This window comes from Fistularia commersonii, chromosome 3, assembly GCF_037954325.1.
Source record: "Fistularia commersonii isolate RoL2024-O1a breed Wild chromosome 3, RoL_Fcom_v1.0, whole genome shotgun sequence".
In the NCBI taxonomy this organism is placed as follows: domain Eukaryota; kingdom Metazoa; phylum Chordata; class Actinopteri; order Syngnathiformes; family Fistulariidae; genus Fistularia; species Fistularia commersonii.
This window is the reverse complement of record NC_141286.1, coordinates 24,588,916-24,607,996: the sequence shown is the minus strand read 5'-3', so window position 1 is coordinate 24,607,996 and position 19,081 is coordinate 24,588,916. Positions and strand designations below refer to the sequence as shown.

The window sequence follows — 19,081 nt, the reverse complement described above, 5'->3', positions numbered from 1 at the left end:
CGGAATTGGATTGGAACGCTTTAAACGCCGTCTCCTTTGGAAAAACGTGGCTAATCTAGGCCACCTGCTCATGTAAGGCCTCCCCGCGCGTAAATCCACTTCAGGGCCGCCGGCGCCAGCTGCCGCCTCTGAGGGGGCCGAAGCGCCGCGGTATTTTTGGTCCTGCCCTGGATTCCTGGCGGTGAAGCTCCACTTGGAGAAGCCGCCTTTTGGGGGTCGCGCACCCCGGGCCGGACACGCTGAGCGGCGGGGGGAGGGGGAGGAACCTCCGGCAGGAAAGGCAGATTTAACCGTTTCTTATGATTTACTGATAGATAATGAATCACGTAACAAACAACTGAGTCTCATTGAGCCGCTGCTTACTGATACAGATCTAAATCATAAAATAAATAAATCCAAAATGTAAATCAATAAATATAGTCGATAGATGTATAGGTAACTTAAATAAATCCGAAATCTTGAGATTAAGGAATAAACAAATTCTTTTTAATCTAATTTTAACTTTTTAATTCCTCTTCCCTCAGCCGCAGAGAATCTTCTATCTTTGTAGTTACTGCTAACAGCTAAGACAATTTATATTCATTATATTTCTTATTCTTCCTCCTTTCCACTATTATCTATTACTATTGTGTTTTTACTTGAAACTCTGGCACAAAAATTTCCTTCGGGATTAATAAAGTTGTTCTCATCTCTCATTTCATCTCATCTCAAATAAAATTTGAAATTTATGGACAAATACAGAGAAAAAAAAAAAACATTAAATAAATAAATAGACAAAGAAATTCATTACAAAAAAAAAAATCTGTAGATAAATAGATAAAATAAAAAAAAAGAAATAATCAGAGGTTGGGCACAAGATCACTGGAAGCAACAAATAGAGCAGCAAAAAAGTGATTTCAAGTTAAATTACAAATAAATGCTTCATTCAGTTATGTGTGTGTGTGCGCCCATGAGCATCATCTTCCCCGGTTTTCCAAGCTATATATTTTTTTACATCCTTCTATCTCACTTTTCCACATTCTCTAACTCGACTTTTTTTTTTTTTTCTTTGATTCCCCAGCAAGACACCGCCTTCCTAACAGAGTGTTCTGGAGAAAAAAAAAAAAAAAGCTATTTATTTACTTCTCCAGAGATGATTGTGAGTCTTTGCTTTTCTTTTTATTCCGCCGGCTGAGTTTGTAAAGTCTGGATGCCCCTGAGTTACATCATCCCTGTTTCTGGTGAACTTTGAGATGAAGGTCGCCGCTGTGTTTGTTCAGCGTCCGACTGACGACTGCGACCCTGAAAAAAGCCTCGCCGCGGGAGACGCCTTTCTCCCGGCGCCTCGCCGACTCGCCCATCCGGAGGAACAAACCGCCCGGGTTTGACGATAAATGCGGATATAAACATTTTACGAACCGCGGCTCTTCGGATTATGGGATGTGTAACTTTGGTAACGACGCGGAATGAAGTGTCTGCAAATACAAGCCGAAGGAAATGAAGAGGGTTCCCGATTAGCTCCATGTCGTTACCGCCTCGCTGAACCTCGTGGAATCTCGCGGACGTATACGACCAGCGACCGCAAAAAAACGTGCTAAATGCGATATGCTAATTGCTAATTGTAAACAATGTTCATTCAATGGGGTTTACCACAGGACTACACTGGTTTCGGAACAAAATATATGACCTCTGTGCGTCACGAAAATTCGGTCGAAGGAAAAAAAAAAATCCGCTAACAGTTAGCTGACCTCTAACGCCGCAGCATCCATTGTGCGAATGCCCATCGAGGCTAAACACCTCACTGGTTCTCAGACCTTTATTCCTGACTAAAATTGTTTTTGCAAACGAGATGGTAGTCAAGCGTGAACGGTTCGTTTTGGGATCTGGCTCGGACGAACGCTGAACCAAGGACAGGAGGACTTAGAATGCCTTAAAAACAAGAGGGACAACAAAATAAAAGGCCGTTTATTTGGGGGGGGGGGTCGGGAACGGATTCATCCATTTTCAAATGCTTGACATTCTGGTTTAAGGACAACATATTCAAGTGTACCGCCGAATTAGTGAATGAACGGACGGTGGACGTAAAGGGAGCAGAGCTGGAAATGTGGAGGTTTCTTTTTGGAATGGGGGCGACTGGTAGGATAAGGAGCGAGTCCATCCGAGGGACGGCAGATGTTCTGAAGATAAAGTCGGCTCCGAAATGGACATGGACAGAGGAAGGATGGTGGAGATCTGGGTAGAGGGATGCCGAGGTCGGAGGAGTCTTCACTTCAAATGACCTTCGGGGAATTTCTGAATATAAGCGCCAGGGTTTTGGGTGAGTCTAGGTTATGATGACTTGTTATGTAAATGGAAGAGTTGATTGGCAGAAACTAGGTGCGGGGGCTGTTATGCTAATGGGAGTGTCATTTGTTGGAACAACAGTGCAACTTAGCGGGATCACCTGGAGCTAAACAAAGGAGTGAAACCTGTTGGATCAGAAACTCCCAGTCGGTCATTGGAACGGAAGAAGCCTCTGGGATTCTGGGATGAGGGCTGAAACGTCTTCAAGTGAAGAAAGTCAAGTCCAGTTGACAAGACAAGAAGATTTCGACCAGAATTCACCACGACCTGGACGACTGAGAGCCTCCACAGACCAGAGGGAAGGATTATGGACGGATGGAAGTTAGTCGGTGTGAGACAAGAGGATACAGGGGGAGAGGGTTGGATGGATGAAGATAGAAAAAGAAGGTTGACCTTCGGCTCCATCCATACCTCTAATCCACTCCGCTGGCGCTCAGATTAGCTCAGATTAGCTCAGACACTCGGCGACATTCAACCCGAAGAGTACAAGTACAAGCGCAAGGTTCCAAACGCGTTAAGCTAGCTGTCTCCAAGAGCAACCCTGCCCTCGTTCATCTGCAACCTTCAAATCATCAAACCGTTGATCTGTAGGCTACATCGTGCGGCGCCGAGAGGGCCGGCGTCGACCTTGGCGCCGGGCGCGGCTCCCACCTCCTTACGATAAGGAAGCGGGAAAGTGGGTCGGACGCGCGCGTGCGCTCGCCATCCGAAATAGCGGGGAAGTTAACATCTTCAGCCGAGCACCGGAGTTTTCCAACTGGGAAATCATCTCTAAATAAATCAAATGAGTTTCACAAATAGGTGCGGAGCCTGTGGGAGGCCTCGCTTTGCTCCTGGGAGAAACGAACAAGTCTGGATGATTAACCGCGAAATGAATGACCTGATCGCGTATCCGCTAAAAACCTACTTGAGCGCCCGCGTTACGCTAAACGAAGCGCGGGTTCGACGCTCGGGACCTGCCGTTTGGCGGTTTATCCGCTCCCCGAACGAGCTTCTAATCATCCCCCGAAGCCGAACCCCCGTGCTTTTGTTTGTCTTCGTGAAGACGAGTGGCGAGAACTCACCGGAGTTGGGGTCGGAGTTGCCGTCGGCTTCGGTCCTCTTGTCGGGGGAGGCCTGTTCGTAGAAGTCGTCCTGCGCCTGCACCAGAGGGAGAGGTTGTGTGAGGAGGGAGCCACTGCCTACGGGCTCGTGTTCCCCCAAGCCGCTGTCACTGCAGCTCTCCTGAGAGCCGTCCGGCAGGTGAAACGTCACGCGCCGCTGCGACTAGAACCAAGAGCACAAAACAGAGCCTCCGATGTTAGCGCTCTGCTCTGCCCCGACTCTTCCCTAAACAGTTACAGTTTCTTAAAAATGCTCGAAAAAAAAAAAAAAGGAGGAATAAGCATTTCGAAAGTCGCTAAAGGCCCAGGCTGGCCCAGGTTGGAAAATACGTTTTTAAACGATTCGGGATCGAAAAGTGGAACGAAAGCGGGGACGAGCACGCGTACGAATCGAACGTGTTTTTCAAATTAGAAATAATTCGTTAATGAATCCACTGGTCAGTCCAGATGTTTATTCGTTGGTTAGTTATTTGTTAGTTATCTCCACCTCCACCAACCGCTCACCCTCTCATTCACACGTCGCCTGGTGACACACAGTCGTTCCTTCTCCTGCAAGATAACCTTTATTTTGGACGTTCAAAATAAAAGATGAAAAAATTATGGAAGCCTTTGATTAAAAAAGAAAATAAATTTAAAAAAAGCTAAAAAAATTAATTTTCTTTAGCGAGCACGTTTAACCGCCGCTTTGGCTCCATCAGTTGCCGGCGGGAGCTCTCTTTCCCCGGCGTCCTCAAACCACACACACTCATCCAGGAGAGGCAGATTTGGCGTTCCTGGGGACGTCCTTCAATCACACACACACACACACACACACACACACACACACGCACACACACACACACACACACACGCGCACGCGTGCGCATCATCTTTTAAGCCATCCTGATTGAATTTCCAATTGCTAATTCTGATTGTCTTCTCCCGGTGCTCTAATGACATTTTCCTCAGGCTCTTTCATAAGTCCAGACACAAGCCTCCAGCTAACCTTTCGTGAGCACAGAGAGGCCGTCGCCGCCGCCACCGCCGCCGCCGCCGCCGCCGTAGCGATGACAGACAGAGGCGGTTTTACAGTAATTATTGGCAAAAGCAAAGGTCACCCGATCTGCAGTCTAATGCAAATGACCTCATTATATATTTAAAACCGCTCCGAAAGCATGCAACATTCAATTAAACAAAGAAAGGAGGGGGAAAAGAGAAATAATGAAAGAAAAGGTGGCGGAGGAAGGGAGAGGCGGGTGTCTACTCATTTAAATGCATTATACATGGATGGATGGATGGATGGATGGGTAAATTATTTCTAATACCAGTTTTCTTTCCCTCCTCCTCACTATTTATTATGATTCATATAAACATATTTTATTTTGCTTTTGTTGTCTGGTCCAGAGGACCCAAAAAGGGGCGGGGCTTGACCTTGACCGGTCACCCGTCAATCAAAGAGGACGTAAAATGAAACAAATGAATGAAAATATTAATTTATTCAAGGGCCGTAGTGATTATACATGGAGGGAGGCGGGGCTTAACCTGCACCTGTCCATCAAAAGGCCGCACGGAAAGAGGATTTACAGTCTCCGCTGAACCTGGAACCCTCTTTCCAGAGGCCAGAGCGCCGACGCCGCCGCCGACCAACAATGGACGCGGTTTGATTTAACGCGCCGAAGCAAACCTGATCTAAATCATCTCATTAAAGTCTGGTTGCCTGTAAACAGATTAACATCGGAACATGGCGGCTCCTCGGCGCCGCTGCTGTGCAAATAAGAGCGGGAATGAACTAAACCCAGACCAAAGGGAAGGCAGCGGCGCCGAAATCGTCATTATCTGCGTAATTATACAGAGAGACGCGACAAAGGGCGCTGACGCTTAAAAAGCAGTAATTGTATTTAAAGGAATGTAATTACTTTATGGGTAATTTGCTCGGTATCGACATGTAAGGCAGGTTAATGTTTCTCAATGAGTTCTTTTTGAATGGTATCTATGGATCTATTTAGTGTGTGTGCGTGTGTGTGTGTGTGTGTGTGTGTGTGTGTGTGCGCGCTGGCGCTGTCAGTACAGTGTTAGACATTACCGCAGAACCTTGGATGAAATATCTAATTATTTAAATTAATGTTCAAATGATTACTTTGTGTTGATTATTAGATGTAGCCCTTAATTTCCATCATTTATTTACATATTTGTTTACGTAGTTAGACTGATCTGATATCATTGTTGCTCAATAATCTTTGTAATAACATGGATTGATATATTTTAATATAATATAAGTTTGTGTGTGTTGGATGTGGGAGAACAATGTTATAAATAAATATCGTATTTTTATTCAGTAATTAATTCATTCCTTCATTCATTCATCCATTTATTGACTTGATTTATTTGAGACTTAAATTATTGTTGCTCAATTATTATTTCAATTGTATGTATTAATTTACTGCGCTAGTGTGTGAGTGTGTGTGCGTGTGTGTGTGTGTGTGTGTGTTTGTGTGTGTGTGTGTGTGTGTGTGTGTGTGTGTGTGTGTGCAAGGGAGTTTTGCAAAATCACTGCTGGAAATTATAGCAGTCATCCAAATGAAATATGTGATCCATCCATCTATTTATCTATCTAATTTAATAACAACTTAATTTAATTTATTTAATTTGATTGTATCTTATTTGTACTTAGTTTGATTTAACTTAATTAAATTTTCTATCAATCTATCTATCTATCTATCTATCTATCTATCTATCTATCTATCTATCTATCTATCTATCTATCTATCTATCTATCTATCTATCTATTCAGAATCCGAATCAGGAATACGTTATTGATCCCGGAGGAAATGAAGTGTTCTCAGATACTCTATACAAAAAGAAAAAGAATAAATAAATGAGTAGATTATCGTGAATAAATAACTAAAGATAATAAAACATAAGCGGTGTGAGGTTTCAGATAAACAAATAACAGTGACAGACTCGATGTCCACCTGATTTTGGACCATCAGCTCATTTGTCTTAGACACGTTTGGCTGCAGAAACAACGGCAGGCCTGAAGGAGACGCCGTCGTCAACACATTAAAACATTAAAACATTTATTTTAAAGCATGCAAATTAGACCTGGATCAGAATAGAAGAATAGAATATTCCTCACTTTCAGACTGCTATCACTTTTTTTTTTTTTTCGCAACTTCACCTTAGCACTTATGTCACTTTAAAATTCAAACCGTACAATATCTACGTCTGCATAACTAATTTTGACAAATAATTTTATAATTTTTTTATACTTATGCAGGTGGGTCTTATATCAACGCTATTTCACTGCTCTGTATGTGCGAATATACGGCGGTTTTTGACAATAAAGTTGTCAGGCTTTGACTTAATCGTCCCACGTTGGGGAATTTTCAACCGCTCACAGCAGAAAGTGGACAGTGCAAGAAAAAGTGATCAAAAATAGAAAAATAAACAATAAACAGTGATAACAATATGTATAACCAGGTAGGACTTGTTAAACAAGTTGCACCTAAACAGTTTTTAACAGATTTTATCACATGAACACGTCACACTGACCTGGAAATCCGTTTGAAATATTCACGTTTATCTTTTTTTTTTTAAATAGCTGTGTTCATTTATTTATCTATCCATCGATTTATAATTGATTTATTGTTTTAATTCCCCCTTTTTTTTAAGTTGCGACGTCTGTTTTTCTCCACGCGGCTCTATTTAGGGCTTTAAGGATGTTTGAGGACATTTTCTTCCTCCCCTCTCCGTTGCTGACAGTCACTTGTACATTAGCATAAGACCGGCTTAAATTATCCCTACTGCCAGTTTACAAGATATTATGGCTTATCTCGTCTGCTAACCCGCATTATCCGCTTGTTTTTATAATTTGCCTGACCAAACACACACACACACACACACACACTTTGACAAACACAAAGCAGGAGAGTTCCCCCCCTCGCCGCCTTTCCCTTTGCGGCGGCGAAGCCTCGCAACGGAGGCGTCGGCGAGAGGTCTCGGCACTCGGATCCTCCCGGACCTCACAAACACAAGTCGCGGGTAATTAAAATCTAAATAAAAAGGTGATAAGGAGATAAGTCCGTCACCTTCTGAAGGTGAGCGCCACCAAAAACATGTCGAGAAAGAGAGAGAGACGTCCGTTTTCTTGTTTATTATTTGATCGGAAACTCGTTTTTTTTTTATTTTTGTCTCCTTGGATCCCCCCAGGTACGACGCCTGTTGAGATCCCGGTCGCCGTCGGCGTGAAAATTCAATTTAAAAGACGCACAAAGCACGCCGACACGTTAGCAGGCGGCTGTTAGCGGGCTGTCACAGCTGAGCTGACTTTAACTCACACGAAAATAATTAGATGGGAGGCGGCGCGGCGGTTAGCGCCCCCGCGTCACGACCGCGAGGTTCCCGGTTCAATTGCGATCCTTCGTTTATCTCAAATGATGTTTGAGTAACAGAGTGTTTGTCTAAATAACAAGAAAATGAATGAAAGAATAACAGAATATCTTTTATCGACATATGAATGAGTGTTTTTTTGTTTTTCTCTGTGCGACATGTGAATGACGGAGCGAATGGCTCATTTTTTGACGTTTTCGAGTGAACGAGTGAATTATTGTTTGCGGCACGAGAATGACGGCGAACGGTTCGAATGTCTGGTATTCAATTCTGATCGGGTCGGACGTCTTTAAATGATGAATTTTTGTTTTTTGACCTTTAAATGAGTGAGTGACTGATCGTCGGCGACACGTGAATGAACGGCTGCACGTCTCTTTGTGTTTTTAAGCGACAGGGTGAATCACCATGTCTCTATTTATTGCGTCAATCATTATTTTTTTGTATGAAACGTGTAAATAAATGAGTGAATGATGGAGAGGGTGAACGGTTTTCTCTAGAACACGTGAACGATTGAACGTCTCCTACTGACGTGAATGAGTGAGCTAATGTTTTTGTTTTGTTCGATGATTGTTGAGTGTTCGTCTGTGTGCGACATGAGAGGGTGAATCGCTGTTTGTATCTACAGGTTTTTAAGCGACGGGATGAATCGCTGTGTCTCAGGAGCGAATCGGTTTTTGTTCAAATAAATAAGCGAATGATTAAATGTCTACGTGTGATATCTGAGCGACAGGGTGAATTGTTGTTTGTATACAGATTTTTTTGCCTGTGAAACATGTTCGAATGACGGCGAACGCTTCTTTGTCCCGAAAAACATGTGAACGAGTGAGCGAATGATCCGACGTCTCTAAATGGCGTGCGAATGAGAGGGCGAACGGTTCGAATGTCGCAATATTTCTCAATATGACACATGAGTGAATTATTTTTCGGCTCTGAAACACGTTTGAACCAGAGAGTGAATCGTTGTGTGTCTGGATGAGAGAGTGACTGGTTGTTTAGCCCAAAGATGTTGACGACTTGTCGGTCTCTTTGGGATTCTTGCAGAAACCTTCTTGTCGCGGTAACTGGACTTGAATTTCTTACACTTGAAGACCAGAAGCTTCTTGGGTCCTACTGACCCGTGGATGCGGGTCTGCCAGGCTGGATCAGCAGCACAGATAACCCATGAATGAACCAATCCTTCAAATCTCACGAAAGCAACCCCCCCTCCTCCGCGGCGCTAGCCAATGGGATCTCTGCGTGCACGCCAGGAACCGCCTCGGCGGCGCGTTGAATTTCAATCGGGGCTCCTCGACTTTTAATGAGGATCCCGCACGTGCACACGCACGTGCACACAGAATTCAGAGACCCCCCCCCACCCCCGCCCCCCCCCCCCCCGGCAAATAATCTCATCCAGCAGCCGTCTGACACCTGCGATGAGAGAGCGCTTCCCACGAGTCGGCTCCCACAATCAGACCGCTGAGGGAGATCAGTCAACCAGGAAAACAAAACCCCACAAAAATAAGATATCTTCCTTCTCCTCCGCCTGCCTGCTCTCTCTCTCTCTCTCTCTCTCTCTCTCTCTCTGACTCTCCCTCGCTTCCTTTCCTTCCCCACAGAGACCAAAGGTGCTGCGCCATCTGCTGGCGGTGTTGAAAAAATGCATTTTTTTACCCCCTCCCTCAAAAAAAAAAGGTAAGAATTCTAGCCCTTCTTTTCCCCCTTCCTCCCTTTTTTTTTTTTTTTTTTTTCTTGACGTTATCCTCCATCACTCTCGCCGCTGTTGTCTGCGCCTCGGTGCCGGCCGAACCCACGAAATGTCAACGCCACCTATTATTTGATGCCATCAGACCTTCGCTAGAATAATATATGTACCTTCTGATGGATTATTATTATGTTGTGGTTTTTTTTTTTCTGACTCCTGCTGAAATTACGTAAAAATCAGGTGATTAAGATAAAAAAAATGAAAAAATCTCGCCGTCGAGAAATGGGCGGTGGTTCCATTTCCAAGGACGTAAACGGCAACGGACAAAAAAAAAGGTTTTTCAGAGAGCCGAGATAAAAAGAGATGAAAGTCCGGGGGTTTGAGGAGTGGAAAAAAAGCAACAAATAAATCACCTCTCCCGATACACGCTTTGATTCTTAACTGTATTGACACAGCCTGCTCCGCTCGGCTTTTCCCTGGCGAAGTTTTGCCGCCTCCTTCGTTTTCATCATTAAATCACGGCCCCGGCGCCGCCGAATGCAGCGACGTTTGCATTCCGGCCAATCGCTCGCTGCGGCGCTAACCGTCTATCCGCTACTTGACCTACTTCTAAAACCGCGGCGCTCGGATGGAAGGGAATTCGAGAAGAGCGCCGGGCGAAACGCAGGGGCTCCTCTGATCGGAAGGTTGGCGGTTTCGGCGCCGAACCCTCCCGGCGGCCTGGTTAGCGCCTTGCGGGTGAGCGTTTCCAAACGGGATAACGTACGCAAAAACTGTGGCGTCGCATCACGAAGGACGTGATTCCGACGAAGGATCTTTCTGTGTGGAGTTTGCATGTCCTCCCCGTGTCTGCGTGGGCTTCCTGCAGCTGGTTAACTGCAAAAATTGGGAAAATTCGGGGCTCCAGCATCCGCCACGACCCTTAGTGCAGGATTAGCGCTAGCCGATGGACGGATGGATGGAAGAATTGTTGTCAGCTCGGCACCGTTAAAACACAGCAAATTTATAAAAAAGACGAAAGAGATTCTGTCTATAAGACGAGTGCGTGAAAGGGAACTTTCATTTACTATCTTAATCCCTCGTGCATTTAACCCATCACGGGAACCGCGAGCGGTCGGCAGCCATCTAGCGGCGCCAGGGTAGCATTTCGGGGTTCGGCGAGTTGCTCAACAAAACTCCGACGCACGAGGAGGAGCCGGGAATTGAATCGACGGCGTTGGATTGCTCCACCTCCTTCGCAACGCCGCCTCACGATGAGATGAGATGAGAAGAACTTTATTTATCCAGAAGGAAATTGTTGTGCCGGAGTTTCAAGCAAAAACATAACAGTGATAGATAATAGTAGGAAGGAGTGAGAATAAGAAATACAATGAAATATAAATTGTCAAGGCTATCAAGTGTTTTAAGGTCTTAAGTGCAATGAGGAGGATAAGGACGAATAGTCACGTGACTGCAGCTGATAGAAAATGAATGAATGAATGAATGAAAGAATGAACGACGCCCTCTAGTGGCGGCGGAAGCAGGAAAACGCGGTCACTTCTGAAAACGGGGCTGAAAATGGACACGATTGCGGTCGCCTCCCTCCTCTTGGAGGGGCGTGACCTCTCTCTCCTGCAACCATTAAAAGCCGGATGCATCCGGGACGTCTTTTTCTCTCTCTCTCTCTTTTACTCTCTGTCCATTTCTTCAGGTCTGGTGCCTCTTCGTCGCTGCTGAGAAATCCCTCCCGGTTTCATTTGCAGCCTGTGGCCTCCGGCCTCACATATTCCAACCGCATCCTCCACCCGAACCGCATCTAACTCCACCATCACTCTTCTTTATTTCAACCCTAATAAGCCGTTCCCGTATTTCGGACCTCTCGGCCCGCGTCTTTTCCTCCGTTATTCGGTCGCGGCGCGTCGGCGACCCGCTTCCGACCGACTCGCGCCGTGATAGCCTTCGGCATTCGATAAACTCTGTGAATATCTTAAGTTGAGCGGGTGGCGACGGCGCCGCCGAGGAGCCGGTCGACGGCGGGTTGAGCTGAACGGCTCTGACACCCGCGGTCGGCGGGCAGGAAACATGGAATGAATCCATTTCCCAAAGTCGGCGTGTTTGACTGTTCAACCTCTCTCCCTCGCGGCTCGTCCGACGCCCACTTTGGACGGCTCACTTGACGCTGATTGGCTAGCGGAGGGGTTAGCGCTTAAAACAGGAAGTGGAGTCTCCACGGCTGGTCGTGGCCGAGCGGGGTTACTCCGGTTCCTCCCACGGACCGAGAACATGCAGGAGGTTCATCGAACGGATCTGAGAGTATTACATTACATTACATTTGGCAGACGCTTTTATCCAAAGCGACTTACAATAGAGGACATAAGGACTGCAAATACACTTGCAAATACAAGATGCACAGGAAATATACAGAACAGTAAGCTTGGGTTAGTGAGTTTTTTTTTTTTTTTTTTGACAAAAGACGTACACAAACGTACACACACACACACTGCATAGCCTAACTTGGTGCCTAACCTGATCTGGTGCAGCTCAAGAATCAGCGCAGTAAAAAGTCCTGAAAGAGAAAAGTTTTAATCTGTTTCTTGAAGGTTGAGAGAGATGATGCTAGTCTTGTTGCTTCCGGAAGTTTGTTCCACCACTGAGGTAGTAGAACTGACAACAGTTTTGCCTGAGATCGCTTAGAGCGAGCAAAAGGTACTGCTAGAAGGTTTGTATTAGAGGAACGCAGCTCTCTGCCGGAAACATAAGGTCTTATCATTTCGTTCAGAGTAAATGTTTGTAAGTCGAAAAGGCGAGTGAAGGGTTTATGGCTGCGGTTGATGTGGATGAGAGGATGAATGACTCTATATAGGAATAAGAATGAGAACAACTTTATTTATCCTGAAGGAAATTGTTGTGCCAGAGTTTCAAGTAAAACATAACAATAATAAATAATAGTAGGAAATTGTATAAACAGTAAAAAAAAAAAAGGGGGGGGGGGTAAGAAATACAAATAAAACGATAAAGTATCAAAGTCAAGGCTATAAAGTGTTTTGAGGTCTTAAGTGCAAAGATTTGAAGATTCCCTGCAGCTGAAGGAAGAGGAATTAAAAAGTATGACGTATGAAAGTATGAAAATATGACATGTGAATGAGAGGATGAATGGCTGAATGAATGTGCATGAAATGTGTCTCTATTGACGTCTGAATGAGAGGATGAATCATTTTTTGTCTCCATATGACACGAATGAGAGGGTGAATGGTTGTGTGCCTTTACGTTTTAGGTGAAAGGGTGAACTGCTGAGTGTCGTTACGAATGAATGTATCTATTGATGTTGCATGATGGGGTGAAAATCTGAATGAATAAATATATGACATGTGGATCTGAGGGTGTTCTGTCAATGAATGCGTCTGAATGAAAGGGTGAATTGTTGTTTGTCTCCATGTGACGTGGATGAGAAAGTGATGCATATTTGTTTCTGCAAATGAGTGAATGAGTTATCTTGATAATAAATGTGTCTCCACTGATGTCTGAATGAATGAATATATGATAAGTCCAATGACCGCTGACCCCCCGCGACCTTGAGGTCAGCGTTATAGATAATAAATGGATGGATGGATGAACGGATGAATGTCGGGATCAGGAGGTTTGCAATCCGGGTGGAAGCTTCGACAAAAAACCAAAACAAAAAAAGAGACAGCCAATGTAACACACACCCACACACACTTGCATAAAAGAAAGCAAACCTAACAGACCTTTTCAAAGGGACAACATTTAATTTATAATGGATGTGCATGAAGTGGAACTCCAGGCCAGATTCAGACCCGTACAATCATCCTCTTTTCCCTCTTTCCTCTCCTCTCCTCTCCTCTCTTCTCCCTGCAGCCGCCTTTTTCTGATGGATTTTACCTTCCTCTCTCACTCCGTCTCACTCCGTCTCACTCCCTCTCCACCCTCCCTGTGTTTTCAACTTAACTTTCCATCTCTGCCGCTGTAAACCCCCGACTTCCCTGAGTGAGATCTGCGAGACTGCAGTAGTTCAACTGTTCCCGGCTCTCCGACTCTGACACACACACACACACACACACACACACACACACAGAGGCAAACACGCACACACTCCCGTGCCTTGAGCGGGGCCGAAGTAACCTGTACAACTGCCACAGAGCATTAGCTCCAAAAGTTAACCGGCGCTGACTCACTGGTTGCTCCTCCCTTCGCCGTAATAAAGAAAAAAAAAAAAAAAAAATGTGAGACGCAGCGATTCTTCTCTTCTGTGTGTGTGTGTGTGTGTGTGTGTGTGTCTCCTGCATCGGGATGAAGGATTTGACAGTCAGCGGTGGTTAAATACAGAGCGGAGCGGGCGAGGCCCTGAGCGCCGAGCAAGCGAGCTTGATGTGTTCGTGAGTTATAGTCCATGTGATCTTTGTGCTGCGCTCAGCCCGGAAGAAAACGCCGCCGCCACCGAGGCCGCCGCCGCCGCCGCCGCCGTTTCCTGCACCCCGTGCGTATTTTCTCAAGACTCCGGCACAGCTCGGCTTCTAAAACCAAATGAATGACATTAAAACTGACGCGCTAATGAAGATTTTCGCGTTCTTCGTTTGGAAGTGGCGCTCATTTCCGCTCAAATCGGTGAGGTCGCCGCCCCTTCTGTCGGCGAGAACGCGACGGCACGGCTTCCTTTCTTTCCTCTTTTTTTTTTCCCCTTGAATAAACGCCACCGAGGAGAAAATGAAGGGACGATTTTTTTCTCGTCACATCAGAGGGAAACGGCGGCTCCGGAAAGCAAACGTTCTTAACCTTGAGGGCGGAATGCCAACGCGCTAACAAGCCTCTTCAGCGCTGAATCGCGCACGAGCGGTCTGAGAGTGACCTCCATTGATCAGTTTCTTTTCAAAACCGTAAAACACCCACGCCGGGAAAAAACGCGCCGGAGCGACGCCCGCGGAGCGCCGGCTCTCCGCCGAGGTCCCGTTTAATTAATCCGCGGAAAATAATTATTCATCCCGGAGGCCGGTGTCGCCACTTGATATGCGTCGCTTCGCGCTTTCAAGGGGAGGGGAAAGCGCGAGGACTCGGACTCGGGCGACGGAGCCGGGGCCTCGGGGTCGCCCTCGGGGTCGCCACGGCGCCGGCCCCTCCTGGATTTCATCTTTGACCGACGACGTTCGGATTTTGGCAAATAAAAAGACAGGAGGCGGAAGATGACTTCGCCGAAGCGGGACGTATTTGAAGGATTTTCCGAAAGGCGGCGACGGCCGGCGCTCCCCTTCCCCCGGGAGGAAATCTGACCAAGCCTGCTAAAGTCCATTTTCTGAAGGGAATTATCATATTTAATTAAGCTTCCACTAGTTTTAGACAGCATAACTCACAGCCGTACATTTCTACTTGTAAATTATTTCCACAGTTCCTGCCCTCAGTCCACGACATTTAATGCACATATCCATCGGTTTTATGTTTTAACTTGCTTGCAAATGATTGACATAATATACCGTTTACATACTGTTCATTTATTTATTATATCTGCACCTGCTGCTCTTTTGCACATCTGGTTAGCTGCTATACTGCATTTCGTTGCCCTGTACTTGCACATGTTTAATGACAATAAATTGAGACTAATCAAATCTAATCTGATCTAATCTAATCCAATCTAATCAAATTTTATTTTAGGCTGGAAAAATAATCTCATAAGCAGATTGACAAATCCGGTGTGATCAGCATCCTCCATTCTCAAATGAAAAGGACTGATTTGTATTTTCGGAGGGAATTTTTCTTTCCTTTGCAGTGTTTGCAGATGATGTGATGATAAATATACAAAACATTTGAATTATTTGATTTATAGGGGGGTTGTTGTACAACCCAAGAGCAGCACCGGACTGAGAAGTAGAGATAGAAAGTCTCCCTCGGAATGGCGTTCCTTCCTGCTCTTTTCTATTTGCATGAAAGGCTGAAAGGCAGCAGACGGCGGTGGGAGGAGAGCCGTGGCGCTCGGGCGCCATGGCAACATGTCAACCGTGCCACCACATATCACAGTTGACAACCCGCACTTACTGTACGTGCCCCTCCAGGTGGGGAGTGTGCACACGCGAATACACACACACACACACACACACACACACACAGCTAACACACACAAACACGCACATCCACACCTTCAGCAAGATATTTACTGAGAAATGTCATGCATTTTATTCTATTCATTTTACTTTTGGAATCCTGTAGTGTAATAGTGAGTTAAAAGTACAATAAAGTATTACAAAATGTTATAATGCTAATAAGAGTAATTATTATTGTTATCATTAATATTTTAATACCAGTATCATAACAACAATCATACCTATAAAAAAATAAATAATGATAATAATAATAATAATAATAATAATAATAATAGATTTATCAACAACAGCAACAATAATAATAATATAATTAATTGTTGTTGCTGTTATTAAATCTAAATCATCAGTGTTATAACAACAATATTACGTATTCATCTATCAGTAAATCTACAACAGCAAAAATTATAATAATAATTATTAATATTATTGTTGTCATTAATATCATAATACCAGTATCATAACAAGAATCATACCTATAATAATAATAATAATAATATTATTATTATCAATAATAATAATAATAATAATAATAATAATAATAATAATAATGCTAAAAATGTTGTTGGTGTTATTAAAATTATAACACCAGTATTATCACAACAATTATACGTATTCATCTATCAGTAAATCTACAATAACAACAACAACAATGATAATAATAATAATCATTGTTGTTGTTGTTGAATTAAATTTATAACATCAGTCTTATAACAACAATAATACATATGAATCTATTAGTCAATCTACAACTACAATAATAACCATTATTATTATAACTGTTATTATCACTATTATCATCATGATTATTATCATTATTATTATTATTATTATTATCATTATCATCGATATTGTTGTTGATACTGTTGTTACAATTCCTGTCATTATTTCTAGCTTTAGAAGCAATATTAGAAGTAGTTGGAAGTTTTTTGTATTTGCTATTGTTATTGTAGTACTCTTAGCAGAGATAGCTTGAGTTGTTTTTGCTATAGTAGAATTAGAAGTAGAAGGAGCACAAGTAGTAATAGTAGTCATAAAAGTGTAGTTTTTGTATTTGAAGAACACAAAATTGGGTCCCTCCAATCTCCCTCGCCATTTTCACTCATCACGCCGCCATTCCTGCGTTTCGGGAAAGCACCGACTGCCTCAGTGGCTCGAGGACAAAACAACGGCGTTGCCAGGGTTACGTAGATAAGAGAGGCAGAATACTGGAAAAACCGCTCAACATAATCCGCCGCCGCAACAGACCCCGCCGCCGCCACTACAATTACCGTGTAATGACACGATGATTACCTCCCAGAAAGGGTCAACGTGAACTCGGCGCGGGCGGAGCTCGTAAATCCACTCCTCGGGATGTGACGGATTTCACTGTGCAGGTGTTCCTAATAAAAAGACCCCTTGCACGTGCATGTGTGTGTTTGTGTGTGTCGTGACGATGACTGTGCAAAATCACTCCGCTGCATCTACACACACACACACACACAGACACACACACACCCCGAGATCAGGATCAGACGTGCAGCTTCATCATTTAACTTGTTTTTTTATTTGTTTTTTTTTTCCACTTCTTGGCAAAGGCGTCCTCTCAGAGGCCGAACACCGTTAAGCTCCAGCTTAAAAAAAAAAAAAAAGAAACAAAAATTATGGTCAATGATCTTAGCAGTAATAATTCCTGACGCTGATAATCATCCGGAAAATAAGAGATCACTTTCCCTTCGTCGCCACGGATACAGCCGGCGTGCGTCTGCAGAATAAGCTCCGCCTCTCATGACACCAAAAGAAACAAATACGTCTCTCAGCTCTCACATGTATTCATTGCAAAAGATGGGTTTTCATGAGGGGGCGGAGCTTAACCCGTACTGGTCACCTGTCAATCATAGGTCGGCTGACCCCGCCTCTCGACCAATCATGGCCCGCCGCGGTCCTGCAAGCAGCATGATTGGGTGAGATCAGCGAGGGCCACATCAGTATAATAGTTACCCTCAAAGGGCTATATGTAATGATAACCAAAAGTAAAGTAAAATAAATGTAACTATTCCTTAATGTTAAATCATTCTGAATGTACTATTAAATAAAGAAAAAAAAAACGGCTAGATTTTTAAATTTGAAATTTGAATTTAAAAAAGTTGCTCATTCCAATGCAAAATGTTACATATGCATTTGTATAGATGTAAAAAAAATGTATATATTTTTTTAGTTGCTCTGTTAAAACATAAATCCTTTTATATTGTCAGGTTAAAAACCCCACATTACTCCATCATTCAATGATCAATTTATCCAAGTAAATAAAGAAAAATATCATACACTGGTTACATTAACTTTGTTCAAAACCGTAAATTTTTCTCTTCCTGGACATTGAGGGAATATTTGTATTTGTCAGTTTTACTTGTCGCAAATCGTACTGATGTGGATCCAATGCAAAGCGACCGAGAAAAGGGGCGGAGCTTTTCAGGCCACGCCCACTTTTTAACTCCGCACTTGGACGAACCCAAACAGTTGCAAGGCAAAGTTGGCAACTGCACGCCGTCTCTCTGCGAAACTTTAGAAGCTCGCTTCACGCACTGTATCAGTGTGTGTGTGTGACTGCACAAAAACAAAACACACACACACACACACACACACACACACTGCCGCTGTTGTTGTCCTTAAATCCGGTAATTGTTTCCACCTGGGTTTTTGGTAATAAAAGCTGCAGGAGAGACTTCAGGCTGTTTTTGGAGATGATCGTCAGCTGACAGGCCGGCGGTGCCGTTCCTCCGTGTGACGGGCCGACACCTCCTTCCTGTTTTTTATTTTATTTTATTTTTCCTTCTATTTGACAGGTGGTGCAAGAAGCGGAGCCCAGGGTGTGGTCAAACACACGAACGCGTCAATTATTAAATTGCCCGTCCGAAGGTAGAATTAATCATTTACTTGTTTAACGTTATTGCTGCGATGGCAGAGGCTTGAGCAGATTCCGTGTTAATAACCATCAAGCCGAGTAGAACGGCGGGGTGTTTTCATCGGACCGCAGCTCTGCAACACGCAGGATGAGCTGGAATCGTCACGTCCAGCACGGGCACGCAAGGATTGGACGTTCCTGGGCCTGCAGTTGTGAGCAGCGGGAATGGTTCCTCAGAATCTATCTGATTTATGAACGTGAGTGAATGACTGTGTGTCTATATGACGTGTGAATGAGAGGGTGAACGGTTGAATATCTCCAATCTGGAAATCTGGAGTGGCAGAGAGGTATGTCAGACTGGTGCAGGACATGTATGCTTGCTGTTAGACAGTGGTGCAGTGTGCCGTTGGGGTAACAGAGAAGTTCAAGGTTCAGCTCTGAGCCCCTTCTTGTTTGCAATGGTGATGGACAGGCTGACAGATGAGGTTAGACTGGAATCTCCATGGACCATAATGTTTGCACATGACACTGTGCTCTGTAGTGAGAGCAGAGAACAGGTTGAGGAACATCTAGAGAGGTGAAGGTATGCTCTGTAAAAGAGAGGAATGAAGGTTGGTCGCAGCAAGACAGAATATATGTGTGT

At 44.3% G+C, this 19,081-nt stretch overlaps 1 protein-coding gene across 3 annotated transcripts in view; it reads right to left on the bottom strand.

Annotated features, from left to right (window-relative positions):
* Positions 1-19,081, bottom strand: part of pcdh9 (protocadherin 9) — a 233,046-nt gene that overhangs the window by 57,206 nt on the left and 156,759 nt on the right. For 2 of the 3 annotated variants that reach the window (XM_086144359.1, XM_086144360.1), the window contains one exon: positions 3,387-3,588. In XM_086144359.1, the coding sequence (XP_086000485.1) occupies positions 3,387-3,588 (202 nt within the window). The remainder of the gene's footprint in view (positions 1-3,386; positions 3,589-19,081) is intronic. The other variant, XM_086144361.1, reaches the window with a different exon arrangement.